The sequence below is a fragment of the Polypterus senegalus genome, chromosome 4 (genome assembly GCF_016835505.1).
Source record: "Polypterus senegalus isolate Bchr_013 chromosome 4, ASM1683550v1, whole genome shotgun sequence".
Taxonomy (NCBI): domain Eukaryota; kingdom Metazoa; phylum Chordata; class Cladistia; order Polypteriformes; family Polypteridae; genus Polypterus; species Polypterus senegalus.
Window position 1 is genome coordinate 237,128,400 of NC_053157.1, and position 22,829 is coordinate 237,151,228.

A 22,829-nucleotide genomic window follows, 5' to 3' on the forward strand; every position below is an offset into this window, starting at 1 on the left:
GGCGGTGCCGCGACTCCATCGTCGAGAGGGACACGGAAGCGCGGAGAGGGTGCCGATCAGGCAAGTGCCGGGTGCGGTTGGAGGGCGCTGCCCGTGCGTGGCGAGCTGGGTGCTTTGGCAGCGGTTCTGCCCTGTGTTCTCTTTGTAGGGACGGACCCCGGGCGAGTTGAAGGAACCCCTTCGTGGCGGAACAGCCCTCTGATGTCGGGCCGTCTGCAGAAGGATCTCTCTGTCGGTGCGCAGGTGCGCTCGCAGCTGGAGGAGCCAACGGGGAGCGAGTGGCTCAGAACAAAGGGGCGTGGAGGTCCCGGAGGGGGTGCCCACCAGGAGGCCCGGGGTGCGGTAAAAGGGGAGCACAACCTGTGCGAGGCACAGGGATGCACCATGGGTTGGTGTCTGGATTGTGTCTCCGCCCCTGTCCCTGCTAGGAGTGCGGGGCCGGACCCCGGCTGTCCTCGAGTGGGGCCCGTTTCGGAGCTCTGCTGCCCTCGGGACGGGTCGCTCTACCCACGAGTGGTCTTCGCTGGCTGTGGGGCACTGTCAGGGATGCCAGGGGCTATGACCCGGCCGGGACGCCAGGAGGGACCGGAAGAGGGTCAGAGCCCGGCCTGGATCACGTGGGGTGCGCCTTCCGGGTTGTTTTGGGAGCCACGGGTCAAGGGCTTGGAAGCTCTTCCCTGTAGGGGCCCGTGGCCACCGCCAGGAGGCGCCCAATGCCTTGGGATTTGTTTCCCCAGCACTCCTGCCACACCAGGAAGTGCTGGGGGGAAGACTTGGGACGGTGCCCGGGGAGCAGCCGGGAGGACAGCCGACACTTCCGCCACGCTGGGGCGTGGCCAGAAGATGCCGGGAACACCTGGGGCTCATCCGGGTCCTCCATAAAAGGGGCCGTCTCCCGTCATTCAGGGCTGGAGTCGGGTGGAAGGAGGGCGAAGCAGTGGAGAGGAGGCGGCCCGAAGAAGGCATTGTGGCCAGGACTTTGAGTGTTTGGGGTTTGTGCGTGACTGGGTCTTTGTGACCATTGTTTGGGGGTCTTGGTGACCCAATATTGTAAATAATTTGTAAATAAACGTGTGGTGGTGTCATAACAACATGTCCGCCTGTCTGTGCCCGGGTACCGTTCACAATAGATAGATAGATAGAGTGAAAGGAACTATATGATAGATAGACAGATAGATAGATAGATAGATAGATGTGAAAGGCACCTGTTTAACCATCCAGTGCATCAGTCTCTTCATACTTTTTCGAAAACAAATACTTATACTCTGTATGTTTAATGTGCACTGCAAACCAAAACACTTCATGTACAATCACTACTGTATCTATCCATCCATCCATCCATTATCCAACCTGCTTTATCCCAACTACAGATTCACGGGGGTCTCCTATAGTCAATACCAGCCAACAAAGGGCACAAGGCAGATACAAATCCCAGGCATTGCACCAGCCCACCACAGGGCGCACACACACCAGGCACACACTAGGGACAATTTAAGATTGCCAATGCACCTAAACTGCATGTCTTTGGACTGTGGGAGGAAACCCAAGCAAACGTATGGAGAACAAGCAAACTCCACGCAGGAAGGGCCCGGAAAGCGAACCCAAGTCTCCTTACTGCGAGGCAGCAGCACTACCGACTGGCCACCATGCCGCCCATCATTACTGTATGTTATCCCTAAATCATAGCAGATATGCATGTAAATGTAAAGGATTTTGAACAGCAGTGAAGGGGTCTTCTTTCAAAATCCATTGATGCAAAAACAAATATCAGCTCTCACAGCCACAGTGCTTGCTATTCCTTGAACTTTGATGAATTTTCTCCATTTGACACCTCATTGTCCATGACAAAGGCATTTCTGTCTGGTTTCTACTGTGCTGGACTCAGCCTCTCCTTCACTCATGCGCCCACCCTGTTAGCTAGTCCTGCTTTCAACTGCTTTTGCAACATTCGTCACTTGCGCCTTGCTGAGCATTTAAGTTAACATAATATAAACAAAAATTTGAAAATTAAAAATTTATCGACAAATTATTAGATCATTTTCTTTTTTCTACAACATGACCAAATTTAAATCAAATCAGTCAAAGTCATTTTAACATTTTGTGTATTTCATTTTTCTATTGTGTTGGGGAGTTACCCCTTATTATTGATGTATTAAAATGTCTTATATTTCCAATTTCTACAGGATGCTTAACTGTTCTTCAGCTGTCATTTTTTTTCTCTGCCTATTATAGAAGTCCAGCCCCGGACACACACAGTCACCCACCTCCTCAAGTCTTCACCGCCTCCACTCCTCTCCACCGAGCTCTGTCTTCTTCCTCGTGACTACAGCTGATGAATGGAGGGAGGCAGCCCCTTTTAAGTCCACCCAGATGTGCTCCAGACGAGCTTCCTGCGTGGTTCAGAGGAGGTGTAGTCCTTCTCCTGGTCCTTCCAGACATCCTGGCTGGGCATAGCCACCCGCCACACTATATAAGTTTAGGAATGTCTTTGTCCAGTCAGAGTGGCTCAAGACAAATGAGGAATTTACTGACAGTTCCCCAATAGATCCTTTAAATGATGCAAATTTGAAATAATACTTTTTTATACAGTAATGAAAAATATAATATATATATATATATATATATATATATATATATATATATATATATATATATATATATATATTATATATATATATATATATATATATATATATATATATATATATATATATATATATATACTGCTCAAAAGAATTAAAGGAACACTTTTTAATCAGAGTATAACATAAAGTCAATGAAACTTATGGGATATTAATCTGGTCAGTTAAGTAGCAGAGGGGTTGTTAATCAGTTTCAGCTGCTGTGGTGTTAATGAAATGAACAACAGATGCACTAGAGGGCAACAATGAGATGACCCCAAAACAGGAATGGTTTAACAGGTGGAGGCCACTGACATTTTTCCCTCCTCATCTTTTCTGACTGTTTCTTCACTAGTTTTGCATTTGGCTACAGTCAGTGTCACTACTGGTAGCATGAGGCGATACCTGGACCCTACAGAGGTTGCACAGGTAGTCCAACTTCTCCAGGATGGCACATCAATATGTGTCATTGCCAGAAGGTTTGCTGTGTCTCCTGCACAGTCTCAAGGGCATGGAGGAGATTCTAGGAGACAAGCAGTTACTCTAGGAGAGCTGGAGAGGGCCATAGAAGGTCCATAACCCATCAGCAGGACCAGTATCTGCTCCTTTGGGCAAGGAGGAACAGGATGAGCACTGCCAGAGCCCTACAAAATGACCTCCAGCAGGCCACTGGTGTGAATGTCTCTGACCAAACAACCAGAAAGACTTCATGAGGGTGACCCAAGGGCCCCATGTCCTCTAATGGGCCCTGAGCTCACTGCCCAGCAGCATGCAGCTCGATTGGCATTCGCCATAGAATACCAGAATTGGCAGATGCACCCCTGGTGCCCTGTGCTTTTTACAGATGAGAGCAGGTTCACCCTGAGCACGTGACAGAAGTGAAAGGGTCTGGAGAAGCCATGGAGAACATTATGCTGCCTGTAACATCATTCAGCATGAGCAGTTTGGTGGTGGGTTAATGATTGTCTGGGGAGGCATATCCATGGAGGGTCACACAGACCGCTACAGGCTTGACAAAGGCACCTTGGCTGCCATTAGGTATCAGGATGAAATCCTTGGACCCATTGTCAGACCCTATGCTGGTACAGTGGCTCCTGGTGCACGACAATTCCTGGCCTCATGTGGTGAGAGTATGCAGGCAGTTCCTGGAGGATGAAGGAATTGATACCATTGACTGGCCACCACACTTTCCTGACCTAAATCCAATAGAACACCTCTGGGACATTATGTTTTGGTCCATCCAATGCCACCAGGTTGCACCTCAGACTGTCCAGGAGCTCAGTGATGCCCTGGTCCAGATCTGGGAGGAGATCCCCCACAACACCATCTGTCATCTCATTAGAAGCATGCACCGATGTTGTCAGGCATGTATACAAGAACACAGGGGCCATACAAAGTGCTGCGTACAATTTGGAGTTGCTGCAATTCAATTTTGGCAAAATGGACTAGCCTGCCACATAATTTTTCACTCTGATTTTGGGGCGTCTTTGAATTCAGGGCTCTGTAGGTTGATCATTTTCATTTCCATCAAACGATGTGGCATCCTTTCGTTCCTAACACATTACCCAGTCTATATCAGTATAGATATCCAGGAGGATTTCTTTTTCCCATTGAGATCTGATGTGTTTTCAAAGTGTTCCTTTAATTCTTTTGAGCAGTTATATATCTCCACATAGTACAGTATATTGTAAGGTTTCTAAACTCTATTGGGACTCCCCCCTAACGAGACAGCACACTGAAGAGTATCCCGAAGCACAATCGCCGCCGTGTCTGTGGGAGACAGCGTATCTGTTGCCAGGGCAACAGCAGGCTCCCAGCGCTCACTGGGAAAGCAAATCCAAGCCGACCGCGGTCACACTATAAGTGCTGTCATTGGTGGGTGTTGCAAGGAACATTATAAAGGCAGGGAACAGGATTACTTGCCAATTAACCTGGCAACGACCTTGCCTGACTGCTGTGTCTGCGTATTGGACAGTGGTAGATCCCACTACAATAAATATCCATGCTCTTCCTGTTTCAACCCGAATAAAGTTGATTTTGCTAAAGTACTGAGACTCAGCCTTGTGTTTTGAGGTGCAAGACAAGGATGGACATACATATATATAGTCACAAACACGTGATTAGGAGGCAGTCAGAAAGCCCAAAGGTGAGTGAAATATCACGAGAGGAAGGATTGTCACGTGGTACTTACCTGGACCTTTTCTCCCAACATGAAAACCAAAGAATGATAATAGCCACTATTTCCGGGTTTCAAAATGGTCGCCATAACGTCACTTCCGGTAACTCAATTTTTCATCTCTTCTGCCTGTCACCATGGACACTTCCAGCTCCTCCACAATGACGATGTCACTTCCTGCCAACCAGTTCCTGTTCCCATAATGCATCCTCTATAAAAACGCCATCCTATCATATCCATTTTGTCCACTGATACTGAATTACAAGAACTTTTAATCCTTTTGCATTCTTTTGTCCGCAGGACAATATATGGGGAGGGTCCCCAAAACTTTATCTTTGTGGAGTTTCTTTTCTTTGTTGAATAATTTCCACTATATATATATGTACAAAAGTCACGTGCACAAACCTAAGTGCCTCTTGCACCGTTCCCCCAATGTCCAGGCCTTACAATGCCTCTCTCTCTCTTCAGGCCTTACAATGCCTCTCTCTTCTGGCCGCCTCCAGTCCTCTCTCCAGCTCGTCTCTCTGCCACCCGACTTCCGCCAATGACTGGAGGGAGGCGGCCCCTTTTATAGGAACCCGGATGGGCTCCAGCTGTTTCACGGCAATCTCCCGTGGACACACCCCTGTGTGGCGTAAGTGCCGGCTGCACACGCAGAAGCTGTCCGGGTGTCCCCTGTCGTCTTCCCCCTGGCACTTCCTGGTGTGGCGGAAGTGGCGGGCTTCCGGGATAATCAGGCACTGGGGCGCCGCCTGGCGGTGGCCACGGGTCCCTACAGGGCTGGGCTTCCAAGCCCTCTACCCGAGGCCTCCAGCATAACCAGGACGGACACCCCATCGCGGTCTGGAGGAGGCACAAGCCCTCCTCTGGTCCTCCTGGGCTTTCCGGCTGGGCTCCAGCCCCGGCCGGGGACCATATTATATATTTAGTAGATGCTCCATGGCCCGAAGAAGGGATGGTTCCTGTTTCAGACAGGAGGCTCCTAACAGGCAGAAAGCCAACCTGGCTGGGAAGGAGGAAGGAATCAGACCTGGAAGGAAGGACCTAAAGGGATTGCACAGACAGCCCACTGAATGAAGATGTCACTGGAAGTTTTTAACTGCCCCAGCACACTAGATGGCAGTGGCCCTGGATATCAGTACCCAGTGGGAAGCCAGCAGGGCTGTTCTGCAGGCTACATTCCCCTGGGTGCCACAAGAGGGCACTGCAGGAGAACAAGCTCCCTGTTATAATTGACTTTAACATAACCCGGAAGTGATTCCATCGGGCAGTAGCCCTGTCACTGGAAGTACTCCCAGGTCCTTAATAAAAGGGACCACACTCCCTTTTCCAGGTGAGTCGGAGCTGGGTAGTGCGGTTGTGAGAGGTGAATTGTGGAGATGGAAAATCTGTGCTTGTGTTACAGTGAAGGTATTGTGGTGAATAAGAGCCATCCTTTATTTGAACCTGGGACTCTTGGTGTGTTCGTGTTGGGTGTTTGGGCCAACGCACTGGTTTCCTGCACAATATATATATATAAAAAAATATATAAATATATACATATATATATGTAAATATACTGTATATCTATATATATATATATCTGTTCAGAGTGACACGTGAGTCACTGTCTTGCATCAGAGAGAAGACGCTGAACCCAAAGTCTTCAAGAAAACCAACTTTTCTCCAATCAAAACAGGAACAGTCAACATATTGTTTTAAATGGCAGCTACCACAAACAAGCAAGCAGAGATGGGGTCAGGTCAGTGGCCAGATTAGAATGCTCCCTTCATCAACCATCAGGCAACAGATGCATTACAGAGCGAGGCTGCAAACTTGTAGTTGCCTCTTTGATGCCATGAACCTGTGGTTGCCTCGGCAACAGACAAGCAATCTCTGCCTGTGTCAACTGCTTATCAGTGGTCCAAACCTTCAAGCTCTGCCCGTTAAATTTCAGAGGTAGTAAGATAGTCTCATACATTTTAACGGTCCTATGGACACAGTGGATGTTCCCCCAGTCCATGTTTGTGTAAGGGGCCTGCTGGAGAAAGCCATGGTGGACAACATGGAGGTCACTACCAATGTCCAACAGAGCAAGGACTTTGTGTCCAGCCAACTTAACAGAGACCTTAGAATTTTCCTTTTTCAACATCTTGTGAGAATCTTGAGAACCGCTTACCTGGGCCAGACCAATGTCCATGGACGGTGATAGCAAGAGGCAGCACTCCCAAGCAAGATGTTCTGGTTGGTCACAGCAAAAGCACCTGCCCTCAATCCCAGCTGTGGAGTTCCTACTTTCTTCAATGCATCCGAAGGTGTCTCCGCAAAACCAGCTTTGAATTGGTCTACCAAACCCTGGACCCGTCCCTATATAGGGCAATCAGAATCGATTCGCCACAGCTAAAACTGATGTCCCTTGGCCAAGGGGATCATAGCCATATGGAGGAGGATCGGTTGCTACAAGAAGTCAAAATCACAAGTCTGTCAGGAGAAAGATTTAGCATGACCTGTATGGCCTCCCTGGTCATAACAGAGGTCATAATTGATGCCCAGCCTCCCTTGTCCCGGCACATCAGTATTGCTATGCATTCCAAACAGAATAGGAAGCACTCTGGGATGTGAGGGAGACATCTTCACCAGCACATCTCTGGGACAGGCAAGGGCAGAAGCACCTGCAGTAGCCTCATCCGCTGTGGTTGGAGAGGAACATCGTATGACTGTTGAGTTTCCATTGGTGCAAGACCCCACTTATGGTACCATGTGAGTCACGGTCTTACACTTGAGAGAAGATGCTGTATCCAAATGCTTCAAGAGCACAATCTTTATTCCAATCAAAACAGGAACAGTCAGCATATTTATTCAAACAGGAACTACCACTTCAATACACGCAGACACAGCAAACAGGCAGTGACAGGGCCAGGTCAGGGGTCGGGTTAGTATGCTCTCCACATCAACCATTGGGCGACAGATGTGTTACGCCATGAGGCTGTGAACTTGAAGTTGCCTCGGTAACATACAAGCAATCCTCGACAGACGCCTCAACTGTGTGTCACCATGCAGCACACGGTATTTAATATATTTCTCACCATATACACTTTCTTATGTTGTAGATTTTCTTTAAGATAGATACATTTGCTATTTTTGACAATCATCTACACTCAATAAACCATAATGACAAAGTGAAAACATGTTTTCAGATAGAACTGCAAATTTATAAAAAATCAATAAGTGAAACCTCTCATTTACATAAATATTCAGACCATTTCCTGTGGCTCTCCAAATTGTGGTCTTGGTCCTTTAACCCAGTATGATATGTTGACTGTCTGTACTTTTTATTATGAATCTCTTCAGCTCTTATGTATTTATGTGTTTCTGTTTCTTTTACCCTTTGGTTATTGTTTGTCTGATATGTTGAGCTTTTATTGTACAGCACTTTGGTCAGCTTTGATGTTGTGTTTAAAGTGCTTTACAAATAAATAAATAAATAAATAAATAAAATAAATAAACCTTGCTAGTAGCTGGTTGGACCACCTTTTTGCCTTCAGAACTGTCGTGACCCTTCAGGGTGTGTATTCAACAAGGTGCTGCAAACATTCATTGGGGACTGTCCTCCATATTGACATCACTTAATACTGTGGATTAGTCGGCTGCACATCCACGATGCGAATCTCCCGTTTCAACACACCCCAAAGGTGGTCTACTGGACTGAGATCTGGTGAATGTGGAGGCCACTTGAGTCATGTAGACTCCTTCTCACGTTCAAAAAACCAGTCTGAGATGATTTGAGCTTTGTGAGATGGCACATGGAGATAGCCATCAGAAGATGGTGGTCATAAAGGGATGGACATGGTCAGCAACAACACTCAGGTAGGTTGTGGCATTTAAATGATGCCCCGTTGATACTAAGGGGCCTAAAGAGTGCCAAGAAAATATCCCACCACACCATCACCAGTATGAACCGTTGATACAACGCAGGATACATTGCTGCTTTCATGTTGTTGACCAGGACCATCAGAATGCCACAGCAGAAATCGAGACTCATCAGACCAGGCGACATTTTTCCAGTAATCTGTTGTCCAGTTTTGGTGAGCACCATGTGTGAATTGTAGCCTCAGTGGCCCATCCTGAGCTGACTGGAGTGGCACCCGCTGTTGTCTCCTGCTGCTGTAGCCCACCTACTTCAAGGTGCAACGTGTTGTGCATTCTGACATGTCCTTCTGCACACCTCAGTTATAACGAGTGCTTATTTGAATTACTTTTGCCCACCAAACCCCCCAACAATCAACAAGCAGCATTAATAAGGGTATGACAAAGCGCTAGAGAGGGGGACAATGATGCCTAAGTGTCGAAGCTTTTGCCAGTCAATCTGAAGCGTAGTGAGAAGAGTCAGTGTCCAAACACCGCTATCACGTGACCTGTGACGTTTGAAGATTCAAACGTCCTCAGTGCTTCACAGCGCACTTCGTTGGTTTGTTAGCTTTGGCGCTAAATGAGCAGGTAGCCTATTTATATAAAATGCGTCATTCTCATAAAACAATGTTGAGTTTTACAGATTTGGAGAGCTTTTGTGACAGATGACGACTAACAACGGAAAACTGCGTTCAAAAGTTACATTTATGGACAAGGCCTTAGTAGAATAAGATGAATTCGGTCTCTTCTGACCTTTTACTAGTAACGCGAAATTGAAACAGCGAGCGCCGCATCTCTTGTGCTTTTGATTTCTTGCCTTGACCTCAGTTAACCACCAGATGTCGCCGTTCATACTGGAGCTGATGTTTCAAAGCTTTTTCGGCACAAATAGAAAGAAAGCCTCAAAGCTTCATGAGACTTAATTTTCCCCACCACTACAAAGCGCCCAACAAGTGCAAAAGCTAGCGATGCCAATTTTAGTGCCACACAGGGAATTAATTCTCCAATTGGAGCTCAGCCAGGTAAACCACTTGTTGGAGGTCACAAAGTGGTGACAGAAATGGGACGTGAGCCCAAACAGCTTCAGTCTTCCCTGTGTGCAAGATGTCATAGTAATCTAGATGTTACATGGACAGATTTGCACACGGCTGCCTTGCGCCCGATGTTAACTGGGGCAACTCCAGGATCTTCATGACCTCATTCTGCATTAGCGGTTTAAGAAAACAAAGGGTGGAAACAATAAAGACGATAAGCCTGCACATTATAACCTGTCCCAGTGCATACCATTTTCCTCTGTAATATGCATGGACTACTCGCCTGAAACTCCAAGAGGGACCCCTATCTTTGGTTTTCCCCGTTAATTTTTTGCTCGGTCAAACACACTTGACAAGTAGCATTAACAGGGAGATTGCGATCGCTCAAAGCAATGCTACATTTGCACTGAATTGGACTTGGAAAACACAAGTGGATCTTACTGAATATTACACTTTGAGCTCGTTTATACTTCACGCTCAGAACTCGTACGCCCACGCATCATCACTGCCACACGTGCCCAGCGTTCATTTGACTCGTCCTCTGAGCAGGTCCTCAGACATTAATGTGACTCGTGTACAAGTTGCAGTACCAGCAATAAGTCGAGTGGGGGCGCACTGTGATAAAAGTCGGAATGTGACGTCAGAGTCCGTTTACTATCTACATGTGGCAGAAAACCGCTAAGCGGATCCTAGTAGGATCGATGTGCGCGCTTCGATGTTTGATGAACGGTTCGATTTGGTGAAGCAAATGCCGACATTCAAATGTATTCGTGGTGCTTTTATATTCAAGCGTCGCATATTCCCGCTCTTAATGTCACGATACAAACTCTCTCTATATATCTATATCATTTTATGCCGTCTCTTTTTTCTGGGGCTTTCTCCTGACCTAGGTAAACAGCAATAGATCGCCATAACGAGTACATTGATTTTCCAACTCTCTGCATTTAGAATCCTTACATTTATAGATGATTTTACTTTCATGATAAAATTATTCATTTTACGAAGCGTTAATTGTTTAAACAAACTGTTAAACACATGAGGGTGACACGGTGTTGGAGCGTTAGCATTTCTTTTCCAGAGGTAGTCACGTCGCTCTTATTCCCTGCCTGCAGTTTCCATGTTTTTCCTGCTGGGTTTGCACAGTGGGCTCTGGTTTCGTTCCAAAGAAATGCAGATTTGCTGACACTAAAATGATGCCGCTGTGTATTTGTTTGTGCTTGTATTCACCCTACGATGAGCCCATGCCCGTCCAGGGTTGGTTTCTGCCCCGTCCTCTGTTCTAGCTGGAACGGGCACATCCCTGGATTTAATCCTCCTTTTCAGAGATATTGCGGTAAGGGTTCACCGGAATTTAACGGGTGTTCCAGGCAATTCAGAACACAGAAGAGCCGAACCTGTTCTCACCAAGATGATCTCACACCGCCACCTGGAGGATTTCAATAAAATTGTAAGGGTGCAAGTACAGGGTGGGCCATTTATATGGATACACTTTAATAAAATGGAAATGGTTGGTGATATTAACTTCCTGTTTGAGGCACATTAGTATATGTGAGGGGGGAAACTTTTCAAGATGGTTGGTGACCATTTTGAAGTCGGCTATTTTGGATCCAACTTTTGTTTATTCAATAGGAAGAGGGTCATGTGACACAAACTTATTGGGAATTTCACAAGAAAAACAATGGTGTGCTTGGTTTTAACGTAACTTTATTCTGTCATGAGTTATTTACAAGTTTCTGACCACTTATAAAATGTGTTCAATGTGCTGGATTGTCAATGCAACCCTCTTCTCCCACTCTTCACACTCTGATAGCAACACCGCAGGAGAAATACTAGCACAGGCTTCCAGTATCCATAGTTTCAGGTGCTGCACATCTCGTATCTTCACAGCATAGACAATTGCCTTCAGATGACCCCAAAGATAAGTCTAAGGGGTCAGTCGGAGACCTTGGGGCCATTCAACTGGCCCACGACCAATCCACTTTCCAGGAAACTGTTCATCTAGGAATGCTCGGACCTGACACCCATAATGTGGAGGAGCACCATCTTGCTGGACAAACTCAGGGAACGTGCCAGCTTCAGTGCATAAAGAGGATAACACATCATCATGTAGCAATTTCGCATATCCAGTGGCCTTGAGGTTTCCATTGATGAAGAATGGCCCCACTATCTTTGTACCCCATATACCACACCATCAATTTTGTTGTTCCAACAGTCTTGGAGGGATCTATCCAATGTGGGTTAGTGTCAGACCAATAGCGGTGGTTTTGTTTGTTAACTTCACCATTCACATAAAAGTTTGCCTCATCACTGAACAAAATCTTCTGCGTAAACTGAGGGTCCTGTTCCACTTTTGTTTTGCCCATTCTGCAAATTCAGTGCGCCGATCTGAGTCATCACGTTGAGATGCTGCAGTAGCTGGAGTTTGTAAAGGGTGCCATTTGTGAGTAGCTAATATCCGCCGAAGGGATGTTCGACTAATGCCACTCTCCAGTGACGTGCGGCGAGTGCTACGCTGTGGGCTCTTGCTGAATGAAGCTAGGACAGCCACGGAGGTTTCTTCATTAGTGACAGTTTTCATGCGTCCCCATTTTGGCAAATGCAACACTGAACCAGTTTCACGAAACTTAGCAAGCAGTTTGCTAACTGTAGCATGGGAGATGGGTTGTCTCGTAGGGTGTCTTGCATTGAAATCTGCTGCAATGACCCGGTTACTGCGTTCACCAGACATAACACAATTTCTATCCGCTCCTCACGTGTTAACATCTGCGACATGTCAATGGCTGTGCACAAAGAGAAAAACTTGTAAATAACGAAAGAATAAAGTTACGTTAAAACCAAGCACACCATTGTTTTTCTTGTGAAATTCCCAATAAGTTTGGTGTCACATGACCCTCTTCCTATTGAGGAAACAAAAGTTGGATCCAAAATGGCCGACTTCAAAATGGCCACTACCCATCTTGAAGTTTCCCCCCTCACATATACTAATGTGCCACAAACAGGAAGTTAATATCACCAACCATTCCCATTTTATTAGTGTGTATCCATATAAATAGCCCACCCTGTATAAACATTGTAACACTGGTTTAGCAGGAGCGTCCGCTGAAAGATGAAGTATATACCTGGCCTTACAATTCTTCAAAGAGTGTAAGCCGGTTTTTGCGACTCTGTCTATTAGCCATTGACAATCAAGAATTTAATAAGGTATTCAATGCTGATAGAAACCAAACATAAGAGGTGTGACACCAACCAACTGAGGAGGGCACAACACTAAATGCCAATTTCATTTGCACTCAGCAGCAGAGAGTTGCAGTATTCCAGATGTGACAAGAGCACAGCTTGGACCAGATGTTGGGCTGCACAGTCAGCTACGATCTCACCTTACTGATATATGCTACAAAGTGAATCAAGAATAAGGAAATGTTTCAACATAGTCATGGAAGGACAGGTAGTCACTCCAACACCATCCCCAAGGATGAACTGGCAGATGTTGGCAACAAAGAGCAAAGATGGAGAGAGATGGTGTGCTTAAAAACCACACACCCAAAGTTCACTTGTTGGTTATATGCAATGAGCAGGAATGTACCACATGTAGCAGACGGCACGACTTTAAATCAATTACAGGTACTTTTGCACCATAGCACTAAGAAACCCACAGGATGGGATGGTAGTGCCTAGTGACATGAGGCACAACGGGCCGGACCCTGATCATTGAGCCAATCAAGCCACGCCAACCTTTAAAGCAGCCATACTGGTGCATTTGGTTAGCCAACATCACCAATATGAAAATGAAAGTTGCCCATTGTAGAAACAAAGGATCCCAGAAAAAGTAGATGAATGTCAGCTCAAAGCCTCCATGCGATACCATGAGCTGCTCAGGGTATAGAGGGTAGCTCAGACACATCCCAGAGTTTAATAGAAAGCAATCCTGTACAAACAGACAGTTCCCTGGTCGTCCAACAATCCATTAAAAGCACTCCTTGAGTAGACTTGGCAAAGATGGGATATGATAAGTAAAGGAGGCCAGCAATAAATGCAACAAGAGTTCAAGTGTGGGTTTACGGCTGAAATGTAGGTCACCAATTTCATAAATCAAAAATCGACAGCTAGAGCTTTAGACACAAGACCCACAGGTGTCACTCCATTTAAAAATTGCACAAGATTCCAACCATTCATGAAGAGCCTTTTATTTAAAATTTCAGATTCACTTTCTGCTTGTTCAACCTTCTCAAAGCAACTATAGCTAAAACCAGGATCACCATCAACATGGCAGCTGCAGCTCCCAGTACCAGGTATCCACTGGGAAGAGAGGCTGTGGGAGGAAGACAAAGGACATTTACTCTACAAGCCATACAGTAAAGGATGAAGACATCAAGCAGAAATCTGGACTGCTACAGGAGGATCAAGATGATTACCTTTCTGCTCCAGTCTGGAGGTTTGCATACCGTCAGCCACAAAGACCACAGGACCACTGTGAAGGAGCATATTCTTCCTGGAGGAAACAATTTGTGCCACCTTGTCTGCAGCTCTGCCAGATCCTGGGCAGGGGAAAAAAAAAAAAAAAATTGGGTTTAGCTTCACACCCCGAGCCCCCTTTACCAGGCAGTCAACCAGATTTCACACCCCATGTCTACAATGCAAGCAGTCTCCATGCCACTCTGTTTTGTAGAACATGGTGTCACTGTTACTCCAGTAACAGTGCCTTGTAATTACAGCTTTGAACAGACACCACAGCCAAAACCAACTGCCATGGGCTACTTACTTCTTACAGGGCAGCTCTGAGTACAAGGGTCTGTGGCAGAGGGATAGCAGGCAGCAGCAACACAGTAGATGAAGATCTACAGAGAAAAGTCAGGAACACAATCGTGAAACCACACAGCAGAAAAACTACGGACCACACTGGTGTGGATCCATACACCCATCTCCAAACAAACCAAACCAGAGTATTTCAACCAAGACCACAGAAACAACAAGGCAGAATTATCCTTTGCCACAAAAACACCCACCTTTTCAGCCAAGGCTTGCCGAGCTACAGGATCCACAAAAGCAAACATCTCAAACACAAATCTCTTGTAATGACTTGGGTAGGCCACTCCAGATGTGTTGTCCACAGTCACCAAGCTGGTCAAATAGTTGTCCCCCATGTATGGGCACCTGGGACAACAGACCCCCAGTTAGCACTGACCAGCCACCCTCTTCACCTCACCCTCCTACAAGGTGGTCACCTACCCATTCACCAGAAGGCTCCACTGGGGCTGGCTGGAAGCAGAAGGTCCTGGAGTGACCCAGCAGTCCCCAAGAGTCAGCACAAGGTTAGGGTCAGTCCTGTTCACGATGTGCACTTCCACAGCCACAGGATCCCTCAGAGTTCTGGTCACTGGGTAGTCAGCATCCACATAGTAAGAGCCATAGGAGGAATCTGACCATGGAAAAGAGCAGAAATTACTGGAAATATCCCACCCTAACCACAGGATTCTCGGAACTACAAATCTACAAGACTTTATTGTACCTTCACACCATTCTGTGAAAGGAATAGAAATAAAAAAAACAAAAAAAAAAACCCATGGACCCCACCCAACAATACCTGTTGCAATGACCAATTCCAGGTCAAACGGCCCTTGCTCTACTACTGGAAGAGGTGGCGCCACAGTATACACCTCAGCCTCCACTTGCACATCCTGGCTTCCCGAGTAGGTGCACTGGAAGAATAACCTGAGGAGAGAAACACCACATCATAGCAGGTAGAGCACATTTAGGGTCAGAGGAAGCAGGTTCAGAAGCCTTACTTGTAGACACTGTCCCTGGTGATGGAGCCCTCTGGACCACTCCTCACAGTGATGGCAGCAGACATGGTGTTCTGGTAAGTCACATTGCCACCAGAAAGCTGAAACAGGGACATTAGAAATGGAAACCCCCTGCAATGACTTCATAGATGGCAGTAATTCTCTCACATCAGCAAGACATTACTAAGGTCTGTATGGTCCAACAACTTTAGAACAAACCTCATCCCCTTTACTAGGGCAGAAACACTACAGAATGAGGACTAAAATATTAGATCCACCACAAGCCATCAGGTCTAATACAGAGATCAGATTACTCAGCTCTCCAACTTCCTATGGTTGACAGAGTGCTTGCTACTGCACATCACCAAGATGGAGTCTCACCTGAACTGTGCTGCCACAGGCACTGACTGGAAACTGGTACAGGACAAAGCTGGACAGGCTGGTCACAGGGCTGCAGTTGGGGGAACTGCTGTCCACCAACTGGATTGACCCGAGATCCAGGGAAGGAAGGGTCACTTTCTCAGACACCACCACCACAAACTGGCCATCCAGGGTGCACTGCACAGTCACTGGACAAAGCAAACAAGCATGAATATCCAGTAGCTGCCACCTTTGCTCACTCACCCAAAACCACTCACCATCATTGGCATAATAGCATGGACTGGTGCTGCTGCTCAAATCATAGCAGCAGTTGTTGGCTTCACAGTCTGCTTGAGTGATGGATGAAGACCCTCCACAAGGGAGCTTCTCACTGGCTGCAACTGCACATCTCTCAGCAACACTCCCAGATCGGCGAGCTGCGATGGTCATAAAGCCCATTTAGAAAATGGGAGAGACACTCAGGGTGGCAACCCAGAAGAGAAGCATACCTGGTTTAGGGCATGTGAAGGTTTTCACATTTGTTCGAGATCCAACGGCAATGGTTACGACGTACTGGGAGCCCTAAAGTGAACAGGAGAGGCTCAGACCACAATACAAGATACAGCTTAATTTAAAAACGACTAAAGCGTCGGCGCTACTCACCGGTTCAGTCACGTGAGCGAACGATGAAGAAAAGGGGACCGTTAGTGTGGTGCGACCAGAGATTAAATGGAGAACGACTCCTGGGAGATCTTTGGTCACCTTTACGAGCCCGCCTCTCGTCTCTGAAAAATTAAAAAAAGTGAGGTGACATTTACTTGAAGACTCAGACAAGTCGCACTGGTCGAGAACAAACCGCACTCACTCTGGAGAAAAACTGCCGGAAAACCATCAAACGACACCGTCATCGCCTTGTCCTCATCGCATTTCTTAGTCACAGCCCCAAACGCTGCAGAAACAAAATGAGCGCCCAACACCCACACTGCAAACCGGAAAAAACACCAGCAACCCAAACGCGCCATGCTGTGAATGCGCCAAACAGGAATATGACATGAACTCAGGAGAGCGCGCGCGCGGGTTTAAATGATCGCCGCCTGCGGCTCAGGTGACTCGTTAGTTGAGAAGACGCGGGAAATCGGCGGCACTCCTTGTGTTCGTGCGGATTTATTGAGCAATCAGAACGTCACGGGATCGGACTGATACGTCCATTCGAAGACCGTGTAGAGTGACCGCTCTGCGGGTCGACGTGTCTGTTAATTTACTGAGGGAAATCAGTAAACATCAAGGAAGAAAAGGAGAAGAGAAACTTCACAACTACGAGTATTTCTTAAAGAGGGTGTTTGTAAAAAAAAAAAAATTGGTTTGGGAATGACCCGTTATGTAAGTAGTGGCTTGTTCGCTTAGCTCATTTTGTCACGTAATAACTTATGGTGTTGGGATGCTGAGCCTTTGATTACATTTTTTTGTTCGATCTTTTGTCTGGATATGAATTTGTTCAAAGGACATCCCTCCCTTTTTGGCTGAACTTCTCGACCTTAACGCTGTTCCCCTCGGCATTTTTCCTTCATCCGTCTTTACAAGCAGCTTTTTATTCTTTCGGAACTTGTTACATTCCTCTTTATAAAATGTCAACACCCCTAGAGCTGTTTTATTGTTGTGGATTCTACTAATCTTTCATTTTCATTCCTGTCTCTCTTGGTTTTACCTGCAGCTCTGTCTGAAACGCTTCATTTGAACTGGTGCTGATTTAGACCTTCTTTGTTGTACCCAAAATTATATATTGTTGGCAAAGATAAGGTTTTATATAGATGTACAGTCACCTTTAAAAAGATATATTTTTTGCCTTATTAGTGTGTTGATAATAAAAAGATTATAATAATAAGCTTTATTTAAACGCTAAAATTCCCTCTGAGGACAAGTAAAGATCTATCTATCTATCTATTGTGATAGACAGCGACGTTTCAGTTCGGCCTGGACGTCCCTCGAGTATGAAAAACAGTCTTTCTAGGGCATTACATCCCCCGGAACGCTGGAAGCTCGCTAGGATGGAAATGGTTCCTCAGATTCCCGCAGGGCATCATGGGACACGGAGTCCGTATCCTCAGCCCTGTTGGGAGCTGTGGGTGCCACCAGGAGGAGATCACCAAGAACCAGGGGGATATTATTAGAACGTTAACCTGTATGGACACCAGGGGGATGTGCCAGCTCCCCAACCCCGACACAGACAGACGTGGACACAAGTTGAGGACACACTTTCTATTTATTTTACCTTTTTTTGTGGGAAACGCTTTCCCTCGTTTCCCACCAAAACAGCACAGTTTTAAGCACAGTTACCACAGACCGAGCACACAGCACTTTCCTCTTCTTCACTCTGCTCCTGCTGGTAAGCTTCATCCTCTTCCTCCTCCTTGCTGGCTTGTTAGTGAGATCCACAGGTACTCCCAGGTGTCTCGGGGAAGCCCAACAAAATAGAGCTCTTTAGCTCCCCCTGGCAGGACCCAACAGGGCTGTCCCGAACTTCAAGTCCTATGTGGCCCAGTGAAAATCCTACACTGTAAAATTTTTCGGTGTAATTTTACAGTAAAATACTGGCAGCAGAGTTGCCAGCCACTTACTGTACTTTTACAGTGATGCTGCTGTAATTAACATTTACAGTATTACACTGTAATTTCATAATACAGTATGATACTGTAATATTATTGTACAATACTGTATTATGAATTACAGTGTAATACTGTAAAAGTCAATTACAGTAGCATCTCTGTATTTCTACAGTAAGTGGCTGGCAACTCTGCTGCCAGTATTTTACTGTAAAATTACAAGAAAAAGGTTTGTATTTTTACAGTGGTCATACTGTGATTACCATTTTGTATGGTGTTTTTTCTAGTAGCATAGATTGTCACTACAGCATTGATATTAACATTATATTGCAATTTTTACTGACTAAAATGGATGTAAATGAAAACAAATAATGCTTCTTTCATTTGAAACATTTCAATGAACATTTATTTTAAATTTGCATTATTTCAGATAAACAAATCATTGCAACAAAAGTGGGAAACTCACTCAATAAACAAGTGTATTGTTCAGTGGTAAATTTAAAAGTGAACCAATCTTGAGTTTTACATTAGAACAGATTATGAACACCATATTGGATAAATACTGAAACTGTCAAAATTAACATTGAGAAAGTGGTCTTGGATGAACTCAGACAAAATTCCATTCAAAGTCCATTATCTTACGAAGTAGAGAGGAAACATGAGGGTTTACTGAGCTTTTCTTTTTTTGGACTACTCGGCCAGTCTTCTTAGATACAAGTTTTCCTTGCTTGGCCTTGGACCCTCGTTCAGGATTGATGTCAAGAAATCGTCTAAATAACAAAGAAAAAAAACACATTTACTTGTTTATATAAAAAATAATGATAACTCACTTTGTCATGACTGCAATTTGCATTCTTTAAAACAAATGTACATGACTGCCTGTACCAATTTTATCTAATTTAATTTAGAGAAAGAACATCATGGTGTATGTCAGGGTGGTTAAAGGTGAAATGTTTGATAGAGCATGAGAGAAAGAGATTAAGCTCAGTAGTGTATAAACGTTTTACAGGCAGTGTGTAATAAAGTCTAATGGAACTGTATGTCAGTTTTCAAAACAATATATGGATAGAAAATAAGCCAATGCCTTACCTTTGAACAAACTCAAGGGTGCATGCAGCCTCTTCTTGATACTGGAGGTTGAAATTGTAATATGAAGCAAATACAGCTGCAAGTCCAGAGACAAAGCTGGGTTGTGTTCCTTCACATACAACGTGACCTTCAATGCTCACCATCCACCGCTGGTTACTTAGATTTTGACCTGAAAACAAAGATTACAAAAATATACCCATGACTCTGTACTGAGTCCTCTGAAACCTGAGTAACTTTTATCTAGTAAAATGAGATTTCCACACTATTATGTTTACGTACCAAGAATTATCAGTCAAGGACTGCCAAGCAAGTTGAGTGTTCCGTGGATGTCTGCTGATGTGGCAAATGCCTGAAGTAAAATAAATAAATAAACAGACGCAGCATGCAAACAATTAGAAATAAGTCATACATACAGTCATAAATATAATTTTTTGAAAATATTTAACTCACATCTGTTTGAAGGATGAGCCCATCCATTTTCTCCTCAAAATGTGCAAGGAGTAGCTGCAAGACACAGGCAGCCACATCCTCTTCACCCCTGGTTAGGACATTCTGAACAATGGTATTAGTTGGCTTGGCTTTAAAATACTCAGTAATGAGTTTCCCACATTCTTTAAATGACATTTCCAAATGGCTGAGGACATTTCTGTCAGTGAGTAGTTCAAAATGACTATTCATATACCTCTGCATGAAGAGGTATGGCCATTTTGTTTTCAAATTGGCAATGGTAGGAGACGGGATGGCATTTATCATTCGACGCTGGTAGCAATATGTTTCCTCCATCAACTTACGAACTTCTCCTCTGTCTGCTCCAGTGCTTCCCTCATGAAGAAATATCTCCTCCATTCTTTGACGCTTCACTTCAAGGCTGTCATAACTTTCACCAGCTGGAAGTTCAGGCTCCCATCGTGTGCAACCATAGGAGTCTGTGGTGCTTCTCTTTTTAATGGTTCCACTCTCATTACTCTGGATCCGATGACTTAGTGTGTTGCTCCGGTTCAGATGCTCTATGCACTTTGAGCTGTGACAGAAGAGAAGCATATCCACCTGCAATCTGCTTGTCACCAATCATGTCTGCAAAACTCTTTGGATACTGCTTGACTATTTGGCGAACAACTATAAGGCATTGTGATCTGGTGGGATTTGATTCATGTTTTCTTATTTCATCAGCAAGGACCCTTATCATTTGTCTTCGGTCAGCAGGTGAAGGTCTCTGGCAATTTGCAATAGCCATTTGTATACCAGTTGGCATTGAGTCCCAGGGTACTTGGAAGGTTTCAGGCCAGGTAACAAACACAGGAGACACACTGGTAGAAGATGCAGAATATCCCATGCTACTTACAGAGGAGCCTGAGGAGCTTGTTTGTGGTGAATGTTGAGGAGAGCTAGCTTGAACAAATTGCTGAGCCAAAATGCTGCTTTTTTGTTCTAAAAAATGAATTAAGAAATTAAATATTGACTCAAGAATGATACCATAAACAATGCAGCACAACATAATTAGCTTATTGGCTAATCACTTACCGTGATGTTTCCAGGCATTGAGCAGTTTTCGGCACTGGATAGGTTGTATGAACTCTAAGATGTCCTCTTCTTTCACATACACTAAATCTTCAAAACTCTCTACTCCTAGGCCTATAAGTTTCTCAACTAACTGATTGAGTCGCTCCTCAGGAAGGCCTGGTATTACTGACAATACAGTTTGTTTAATTTCTTCTTGTAACTCAGACATCATTCTAGTAATGGAAAAGAATGATGAAGAACTATTACAGACAGACCACACAAGGAGTATTCAGGCAAAGGATAGTAATCAGGTAGGTTATTTTGATTAATGCATAAGTCACCCAAATTTTGTGATGTCAAACAGTGAATTCCCTGGTCCACAAGGCAAAAGACTGATATTTCTTTGTGACAAAATGTACATTGGAATTGCCATGAATGAGAATCAACTCAATTTTCCCAAATACAAGACCCTCATCATTTCTGTCCAGAACAACATGCATGTTCTTTTTGTAAAGTGTTCCTTTTATAGTCACTTCATTTGTTGCTATCGTGTCTCCTGGCTGAAAATTTAGGTAAGCAACTGACCCTCTAATGTCATCATTGTAGTCATTTATATGAAAATCTGTCCCTCTCTCCACTACACAACTTTCAGGATAGAAATTCCCTGCATTTAAGTATGCTTGCAGAAGCTGATGTCTTTCTGCTAATGTAGCACTCAGGTTCTTGAAATTGTGCAATTTTCTTGCACACTGCTTAAAGTACGAGTGCTTACTCTCAAAACGGAGCGTCCACAACCGAATGAGAGGACCAAACCAATTAGTGAGCTCAGGATAATGACACATGTAGTGATGTTTTGGTTTAAGAGGGTGACACGGAAAAGTCTTTGCTCGAGTGTCTATATATTCATCTATCATGACTGATAAACATGCTATCTGACCAGTGTTAATGGCAGGAGCACAAATAAGCTCTACTATTTGTCTGAGTTGTAGTATTAATTGCCAAACCTCATTTTCAGATGAACTGGCAATCTTTTCCCCCACCAAAACAGGTAAAAGCCTGAGCAAGCACCAGTTCTGTGCTGCATGACCACGTAATTTCTCACCACCTGGGTGTACTTCACATGGCTTATCATGTGCATCATTGCCAAGGTACCTGAATTGATTAATGCGCCGATTTAATTCGAGGTATGTGAACTGCTTCTCTTGAATCACAAGATGATCAATGAACAATGCAAGGTCATTGGACACAACACCCTCAAAAAGATCATGTCCAAGACAGGGAGGTAATCCTGGCTGACAAACATGAAAATACTTCAACTCATTAAAAACAGAATTGAATTTGACACCAACAACACTGTCAGCTCTGGCAGCATCTAAATCTTTAACATTCTGTTCATAAGACTTCACTGTTCTTGTTAAAGCCTTTGTCAGGGGTGCTGACTGGAATGTTTGTCGGTCAATCTCACAATATCTGCAAAAGTTGCTACTCCTACTAAAATTTTCGACAAATCCACCAATGTAATGTGAGCCGAGATTGTCTCCTGCTATGGCACACAATGTACCTTTGTGCAATTTTCCATCGGCTAACGTAATACCATTCTCCTCAAGGTCTTTAAGGTCTTTAATCAGAGGACTGAAGACAACGTCCTGACCAAAGTATTTAAAATCCTGCTCCCTGCACAATAAAACTAACTGCATGTGGTCAATGCTTGCCCTACAGAAAGGCAAGAGGTTTGCAAGTGTGACATAAACAGCAAGAATCTTGTGTTTTTTCTTTCCTGA

At 44.8% G+C, this 22,829-nt stretch overlaps 1 protein-coding gene and 1 long non-coding RNA gene across 2 annotated transcripts; both read right to left on the minus strand.

The window, feature by feature from the left end:
• Window positions 1-13,887: 13,887 nt before the first annotated feature.
• LOC120528917 (zona pellucida sperm-binding protein 4-like) lies at window positions 13,888-16,925 on the minus strand. Its single transcript, XM_039752993.1, has 13 exons — window positions 16,725-16,925; window positions 16,523-16,644; window positions 16,369-16,441; window positions 16,138-16,296; window positions 15,881-16,068; window positions 15,503-15,600; window positions 15,388-15,428; window positions 15,301-15,333; window positions 14,946-15,135; window positions 14,723-14,870; window positions 14,479-14,554; window positions 14,132-14,254; window positions 13,888-14,028 (listed from the first exon to the last, which is right to left on the minus strand). The coding sequence occupies exons 1-13, from the start codon at window positions 16,879-16,881 to the stop codon at window positions 13,907-13,909; spliced, it is 1,530 nt and encodes a 509-aa protein (XP_039608927.1). The 5' UTR covers window positions 16,882-16,925; the 3' UTR covers window positions 13,888-13,906.
• A 1,995-nt stretch (window positions 16,926-18,920) lies between these two features.
• Window positions 18,921-20,544, minus strand: LOC120528314. Its single transcript, XR_005633482.1, has 4 exons — window positions 19,999-20,544; window positions 19,828-19,897; window positions 19,549-19,717; window positions 18,921-19,229 (listed from the first exon to the last, which is right to left on the minus strand). It is a non-coding gene; the product is annotated as an uncharacterized LOC120528314 (long non-coding RNA).
• Window positions 20,545-22,829: the final 2,285 nt, after the last annotated feature.